At 33.2% G+C, this 9060-nt stretch overlaps 1 protein-coding gene across 1 annotated transcript in view; it reads right to left on the bottom strand.

Annotated features, from left to right (window-relative positions):
• Positions 1-4540: 4540 nt before the first annotated feature.
• LOC127728486 (uncharacterized) overlaps positions 4541-9060 on the bottom strand; it is a 61968-nt gene continuing 57448 nt past the window's right edge. Inside the window, exons 2-3 of the mRNA XM_052235888.1 lie at positions 6943-8922; positions 4541-6171 (exon numbers count right to left, since the gene is read on the bottom strand). Coding sequence (XP_052091848.1) covers positions 7001-8917 — 1917 coding nt within the window. The 5' untranslated portion in view covers positions 8918-8922 and the 3' untranslated portion in view covers positions 4541-6171; positions 6943-7000. The remainder of the gene's footprint in view (positions 6172-6942; positions 8923-9060) is intronic.

The following is a 9060-nucleotide window of genomic DNA, read 5'->3' as shown; positions in this document are numbered from 1 at the left end:
ACATGATAAATACGCGGACATTATCGAGTGCAAAATAACATTCCTTATCGCTTGTTATAAATTCATTTTTTCAATGGATACTCCTCAAAATATTTTTTTTAGAACATAAATTAATAATATGAAAATGTTTTGTCGTTAGAAATATATATATAAGTAAAAAATCTTTAATATCTATGCACACGCACAGAAAATGTGTTGCAGAATATCTCAAGAACGTTTGCAATCTCCCATGCAGAGTTATCGGTCCTCGTTCTCTCTCAAGGACCGATAACTCGGCATGGGAGATTGAAAGTTTGGCGGGAAAATATGAATGCCTACTCAAATCCAATCTATTAGAAAAATCGAATTATTACAGAAGAGTGTCCACCATGCACTTGCACTGAACTATTAGAATAGAATGATATACAAATGGATGAAAATTATATATACATGTAACTGTAATATACAAATATTAATATAATATATAACAAGAAACCAGAGTATACTGATTTGTATCACTTCAATATCATATTTATTACTGTGAGGTTGAATTCCCTGTCATTTATTTATCATCCACGCACGAACTTGTCTAAGAAAAAAAATTATATCTGTACATTAACCTCACTTTCAGGTATAGAGATGTGATTTTTTTTTCTGAGACAAGTGCTTGTGACCATCCACAAGAACTTGCAGTCAACCGATGTTCAGTACTTCAGTACTTTGATTGAAATACTAATGCTTTTCTACCTCAGGAATAGATTACCTTAGCTATATTTGACAAAACATTTAGGAATTTTTGGTCCTCAATGCTCTTCAACTTTGTACTTTATTTGGCCTTTTTAACTTTTTTTAATTCGAGCGTCACTGATGAGTCTTTTGTAGACGAAACGCGCGTCTGGCGCAAATACAAAATTTCAATCCTGGTATCTATGATGAGTTTATTTGCATATTTTTGTGTAGATGAACTTTTGTCTGTGCCTTTTCGGGGAAAAAGTTTCCCCACCGGACACCCCTGAATGGATTTCGCTCTGCTCGCGAAGATTCTGCAATACTAAGTTATTGTATTTTCAGAATCTGTGTGAAACATGTGAAAGGTTCAGCTAGATGTAAAACCAGTACCATTTTCTCCGAAAAAGGCTTTTACCAAGTTGTTTTTCACTCGTTCCGTTGTTTGATAAAGTTTGATTTTGTCAGTTTTTATGGACTTTCCCGTTTTACAAGTTTGAGTTGGTATTTTTAAAAGTTTGAGCTACGTGTATCTGAGCCAATGCCAGAACCGATCGTTTCCAACGTGTATACCACGGAACAAGCTTTGGTCATCATTTTTGTCTTACAGGCACATGATACATGATCAAGGGACATACTCTTGTATAATTTTGCTACAAATCCACTTTTATGGCATATTGCCTACTAAGTACTTACAAAATAGTTACCCACCGGCTATATGTATCTGTGAATTTAAATGATGAATAATATAGTATATGTAAATTTATCCTTGTATTAAGGTTTATCAAACTAGTTAAGTCGACGCCTTAGTGTTTTATATAACCATTATATATATATTACATTTTCTTTACGTGTGTAATGTTCAATTTGCTTTCATACTTTGCAATCATTAATTTAACATTTCTTTAATACATTTTAACCGTTATGTGTATATTTAGTCCTTAGTAATAATCTTTTCTCGATAAAAGATAAGCTGTAAGTTATTCTTTTATTGTTAAATTCATTTTGTACTATAAAATCAGTCACACTATAAACTGTAACAACTTGTTTTTACTTCTATAAGAGTACTCTACGACCTTGACTACCCACGAGGGCCTCGCACGGTCAGAGAAACTACTACGGGTAACCTGTTTATTTCATCTCAGCTGACACTCTTTTCTTGACACTACAATAACAAAATCAAATGAATAATCATACTTATATTTGATGATGCTTGAAGTCGCTTTCCCTCTATATTACCCATTTACAAGTGACTGTCAATAATAAACCTAAATTCTCTACAGAACCCTATCATCATGTACAATGTATTTAGTATAAAGCTTTTGAACTTCATACAAATCTTTGGTTTTCTAAACATTATCTCTAAAACATGTTGAAACTATGCATTGGTTCAGTAAATGAATTCATCATAGATACAAGGATTAAAATTTTGTACGCCGACGCATGTTTAGTCTACAAAAGACTCATCAGTGATGCTCGAATCAAAAAAAGTAAAAGGCCAAATGAAGTACAAAGTTGGAGAGCATTAACACTTATCAAGCACTGAGTACACGAGCACTGTTTACCCACAATGTTTTGATCAGTGATTTTGTGCGGTATTTAATTTATTTTATTTATTTTATTTACAGTATCATCTTATATGCCAAAAAAAAAGACGATACCAAGAGAGAAAGCGAAAACAATAAGTTGAAGACAGAAAACATACTGGTCAACAGATAAAAAGACAAATTGACAAACATTAGTCCAGAAAAAACTACACGGAAAACTAAAGCCCCATAAACAATCCTCACATTAAAAAAAGGATTGAGCTCATGTGCCCCGGATGGAATATTCAATCTGTTGCTAATGCCATGTAAAAATCCAGTTATACGTTCACTGATGGCATAAGAGAGAGGTGGAGTAAACCAAAAGCCAAATACGATCAAAAGACAAACAACTGTATACAAAACTCAACACAGAAAACTAAGGACTGTGCAACAGGAACCCCTCTAAAAATCGGGGTTGACCATATGTGCTCCTTAAGGAACAAATATTATATACTCGTTATTCCGTTAGGAACAAATAGTAGAAATGATATTCCATAATATTTTTTTCCTATGGAACTAATATTATAAATGATCTTCTATTCCATGACAAGTACACGCTTGAGGATAAGTCTTATTCGGTTATGTCACATTCGAGGAAAAAAGGACGGGATTGTGGTTCGACAATTTGAACATATTCGTCGTCATCTGTGAAACAGATATTCAAGAACATCGAACAAACTAGAAATGGCGTCCTAAAAAATTCAAAGGGATTATTTCAACTTTTGACGAATCCAACCTAACCATTAAGGATCATTAGAGTTGGTTCAATAGCTTTCTCGATAGCAACATTTCTGTGTCAATGAAATCATGATCGGAATGCAAGCCCTTGTATATCGTTTTGACTTCGAGATATTTTCTCCATTTACAGTTGCTGCTGGAATACTGCTACACAAATATTGAAAATTCCCAATGAAAACTTGAAATCATCGCTTTTGTTCCAAAATTTAGTTCTCATTCGTCATTTATATATTCAAAAATTTTAAAAATGTATCGCCTTCTTTTTTGCATATTATATAATATTATCCTATACTAAATTGTTTTACCTCCCTGAATTAAATTAAAATACCGCACAAAATCACTGATAAGAAATTGTCGATAAGCGGTGCTTGTGTACTAAGTGCCTGATAAGTGTTGCTGAACTAATCCACGGTTTTAACATTTTTTCTTTTTTCATTGCATTTGAAAAGACCCTGTATCAAATCAACGATAAACGAATAAAGAAACAGATCGATATGCAAATGAGCACAACCGGTTTCCTCAGGAATGGCGAGCTTCTGTTGACATTAACCTCCACAATATGTATAGATGTGTTGTCATAAAAACAAATTTTGATGTCAGTTTAAGAGAAAGTTTTGTTTATATCAAAGTTTATTTTTACAAAGTGTAATTTGTTTAATCCTTAAACAAGATATCCATGATATCTATGTTTACCCTGTTGGTGAAACATAGACTATCTTCAATTTCTTTCATTTATGAACGAGGGAAGCTTTGCAAAGGGTACACTAGTTAAGTGTTGTGAATACTTACAAGAGAAGTGCGGAAGCAGGGTCGGTATTTAAATCAGATTGGTTCTGTTTGCACCTTTATAAAACTAAGTAAACCACAGACGCTTTTTGTTTGAAAAAGAGATATTTGTGTATTAATTCATTGCGTTTTGGTTCTTTTTATTATTCTTAACAGGTCCGAACGTTTAAATGTGTACGGCTTTCAAACGTTTGGTCTTAGGCGTGTCTGGTAGAATTTATTCAACATGCACGTATCTAGCAAAGTTAAATTCGTTTTGAATTGAATTTAGAAGTAATCATGTGTTTATCAACAAACTATACTCAGAATGCAATTGTATATTTCCTTGACACTGATTATGAATAACTATCGGAATTAATCGGAGAAAAAATGTAGAGAGATCACTGACTTAATTTTCTATTGTTTTATTCTTGCTATTGCACAAGTTCGTTTCTTCAAGTGCCGTTTATGGTGTTGTTGTTTGAAATAAATAAATATCATATGCTAATAAATAGCAAAACATAGCATACAAATCTATAATAGAAGAGAAAACTTTTGGATCCACCAGCTCCATACTTTAGAACCTGATGGTTTAAATGAAAAAGACGAGAAAAGATACAGGAAAGATAAAGAATAATTTTATTATGTAACATCGTCCTTAATATCTCTGTAATATTGGTCAATGGACGGTGCAAACTTACCTTACTTCAACAACATATTTCGTAATTAAATAAATAATATTGAACTTCATCCAAATTCAAAATTTATTTATTAAGCAGCAAAATTCAATGTACAATGAGCTGCAAAAGTTTCTTATTTGCATCCGATTTCACCTAGATAGATGCACGCTCGATGAAGCTGGTTTGTCTAGCGAAATATTGCGTTTATTTTTATCGCATTGTAATTATATTTAACATTTCAATATTTACATACTAAATAGTGTGTTAAAATTAAATTGTTAGGCAATTTTATACTTTGTCTCAAACTTAGCCCAACAATGTTAGATCTGCAAATTAGCGTAATCAAATGTTTGTTCTTCCCTCAGCGGAATTCGAACTTCTGTGAGATCGTGGCAACACCGCCTGCATTGTTTCCAGTGCCCTAGACAACTCGACCAACTAGGCGGTGTTGCCGTAGAAGTGAGAAGTAAAAGTACAGGTTCCAGCCAGGATCGGGGAGGAAGTAAAGAATTAGATCTACTATAACATTGTTAGGTTGATTTTCTAGGCACTTCATGAATATTCTAACGCCTTGTATTTCTTAATTGATAAGAAATCCGATGGACAAGGTATAATTTTCAGTTGTCACTACACATAGGTAGACATATCTGAATAATCATGTCTATCATCTATATATGTATATATATATTACACTAAATAAGGATTGAAATCCTTGTATGTTTTTTTTAATAAACTGTAATTAGTACCACCAAAAGCGCATACTTACGTAAGCAAAAACCAAGATGAAAATATAAATCTATTTAACACAATTGTGAGAGATTTATAAATGTACTTAACATAAGGTATTCTATAAATCAATACCTATTTACATTACAAATTTGGGAAAACCCTGGTAACTGTCAAGTCTCTTACATAATGTACATAATGATCAGAAGTAGGTGCAAATTCATTTAGGCTTTTTACAAAGAAAACCTACACGAATTGAAAACACGATTGAACGTGTTTTAACAAAAGGTGCATTAACGTATACTCAAGATGGAGACTCGTGTCTGCTTTGATAACATTTATGTTCAGTATGAATTGAAATAATGCCTTGTTGAATCATTATAGCCTGCGATCAAACCATTAATATGCCATATCCGCACAACCAGACGGATGTTCCAGAGTAAGAGAAATGCTTCGAGATTTTAAATAAAAAACACTTGGAAGTAACAATAATATATCTACAATGTCAAATTTCAGGTACAGATTTCGTCGAATGATATATATGTACACTTCAAATTAAAAAGTAAAATTCAACCACGAAGAGTTTTTTTTTTTAGTTCTTGAGAAATCGAGTTATAAGTAGTTGCAACCCGTTTTGCATAATATAATTGGTCTTTGCAGAGGTTAACAAATAGCTATGAAAACCAAATTTGTGTTATAACTAAAATCGCTATCAATACTGCACACTATCAAATTGTTAGTGATATGCGAAATTAATTGCTAGTTAAAGTAGATTTAAGAATGGTATAACAATAATTATTATATTTTCGAAGTAAAACCAGAATTTAAATGACCATTTATGTCATATGATTTTTCAGGTTTGTCCTTTGATCGTTCACAACAACATTTCCACAATATAATGATAAACTGCAATACTATCACTGCACATAGAACACCAAACATTATCCAATAATTTCTTTCTGTATAGAGATCTGAAAAAAAAATTTACCAAAGGTAACTTATGAGTTTGAATGTCCCTCTGGTATCTTTCGCCCCTCTTTCAAAACTGTTTCAATAAACTAACTTTATATGCAGAGTCATATAAATTTAACTACTGTATGAAGTTACAAATGTACACATTGTAGATCAATAAAACAATTGTTTTATGAACAATTAGTTGTTTTAGGTATCCGGTAGATAAGAGAACAAGTATTTCAATCGACTATTTAAAATAGAAAACTTAATAGTCTTAATTTTTGTGTCGCAACGACCAACATCTTATTTCTATTTGCATGGAAACGTACTTTCTCCTCAAATCATAGAAAAAATTGTGTATATATGTATTGATACTTCACACACAATCCCTACATGTACTCGATAATACTGAATTTACCGCAATGGTTAAGTCTGAAAATTAAATGAGGGACTGAACATGACCGAATAATTTATTGTTCAGACTTTTCACATTATGATAAGATCAAAATGACGGTTTCAGATCAAAATTGGTTTAGTGTAATAAATGTGAAAAGGGAGGTTCATACGTAGCAGGAGATGGTAACTGTCGATGCACATTGTATCAATTCGTTTTGACTTTTTGTGATTCTAGTACCGGACGTCAATTACTTCTTTTATATTTTCATCTAACAAATTGTTCCTGTTACAGCATTTTGTTATTTCGAATATGCTATTGTTACGTATTAGCTTCAGAGAAAATTGTTTTCGTTATATTTGGTACGTTTTGCTTATATGCAAATAAGACTCACCATTGATATCAAAGTTTCCATCATCTTGTTGTCTTTTTGTAATCGTTGAATCATATTCTTAATAACTATGACAGCGTGGAAAATTGATTGGCGGAGATGGATGATTAGCATAAGATTCATTAATAAGGATTGCCATCCCATCATTAGCATGAAGTTCAATATGACAATGCATAAACCAAACTCCTGGATTATCGGCAACTATACGTGTTACAACATATCCCCCACTTGGCACAATAATAGTATCCTTGCGTACTGGTTTCTTCAATTCTAGCTCCGGTATATTACCATCAACCCATGATGGATTGCTCCATGTGGCATCGTTACAAAAACTTTCGTTCTTGGCTACACCACCTCTGCAATCTATATCTTCATTTTCTCCAATCATTTCTCCAGTTCTGTTGTCGTATTGTGCATATCCCATTTTCAGTACATAAAAAGTATGCCCATGCATATGAATTGGATGTGCCCACCCTTTCCCGCTGCCCATATTGAGAAATACCATTTGGACGGTATCTCCATATTTAAGATTTAATGAATATGTACAAGTGCAAATTTTTTGTTCGTCACAATCACTTTTATCACATGGATAGTCCATATCCTTTGGATTTGTCAGTGCTGTTGTCGTTGGCGAAATGAATCTTCTGCCATTCACAGATCCCGGGGTAAATGTGTCTCCGGGAAAAGCAAAATTTAAGAAAAATTCTTTAAATTTACCTTGAACTACTTTAGGTGCCTGATCGTTGTCGGAATTTTGTTTTAACTGGTCAACAGGTAAACATAATGTAAATTCATTATGTGGATAATATGTGAAAAAGCAATTTACTACCAAACATTTATCGACATCTGTACAGTTACGTGGAGTTGATGACGGTTCGGTATCTGAAGCCCCCTGGTAATGGAGTATAGCTTCAACAGATGTATTACGGTTCGATTCTAGAGTTTTTGCTCTTATCCAATAATTTCCTACTGGTTGATCAGCGACAATGATGACGTCATACCTCTCACCGGCATTAATAATTACAGAATCGGCCATCTGTGGTTCTACATCAAAACCATCAGATGCCACAACAGCTATTTTATGACTGTCTACTGATATGGTCCAAGGATATAGAGCACCAACTCCAATTATTCGAAATCTGTATTTGGTTCCGTTTTTGACAGTAAATATTTCAAGAGGAGCTTCATTGTGAGTATTTTTATGAGGATCCCAGAATCGTCCTTTTCCATTAATCAATCCAGAATGAGCTTTTAGTAAACTGAAAAATTGTCCATCTAAAGATCTTGACACCTGAAATTTCTCACGGTTGTCGTATCCACCAAACACCATTCTAGCGTCTTCCATGTCAGAGTCCCAATCATGATTCCACTCCTGAATTGTTAAGATATGTTCCTCAATTTCAACAGGTTTTCTTTCCCTAATTATAAACGCACCAAACAGTCCTTTTGACCTTTGAGATCCGACATGAGAATGATACCAGTAGGTTCCTTTATGTGATGCTATAAATTTATAAATAAATGTTTGACCTGCGGATATTGGACACTGAGAAAGAAAAGGCACACCATCCATAAAGGGACTTCCTAATTGTGGAAGTCCATGCCAATGAATTGTAACATCTTCAGATTTCAAATGGTTTGTTACATGAATAATAACGGTTTGACCTTCATAGACAATAATTGGAGGACCTGGCATTGTCCCATTTGCTACTACAACCAAACGAGCAGTTTCCCATCCGTCTGCTGTAATTACGTCATCTAATGTTATTTGTGTGGCATCAATCGTGTTAGTGACGTCATATTTATAAAGTTTTCCTTTTTTTGGATAAACGGCTTTTTCTGTAGGATGCATCATGGTCAGGCGGTGTTCTATATTTAGAAATGTTTCACAGACATTGTGCGATATATCACATTCAAAACTTAAAACCTTGTGTACAATTGCACAGAATAAAAGCTGAGTTAAAGTCATCATTCTCTGCATGGTTTCTGAAAATTTCAAGATTTGAATTTTAAACTACTAAATAGTGTATATGTTTCATTGGTTAAAGAAGAAGACTTTTCTTGTTCATAGAATGCATGGTGTTAAACAGTAGATTAAGAATATAGTCAGAGATTTGAAAAATA

This window comes from Mytilus californianus, unplaced genomic scaffold, assembly GCF_021869535.1.
Source record: "Mytilus californianus isolate M0D057914Y unplaced genomic scaffold, xbMytCali1.0.p SCAF_1, whole genome shotgun sequence".
NCBI classification, from domain to species: Eukaryota; Metazoa; Mollusca; class Bivalvia; order Mytilida; family Mytilidae; genus Mytilus; species Mytilus californianus.
This window is presented reverse-complemented; position numbering and strand designations above follow the sequence as displayed.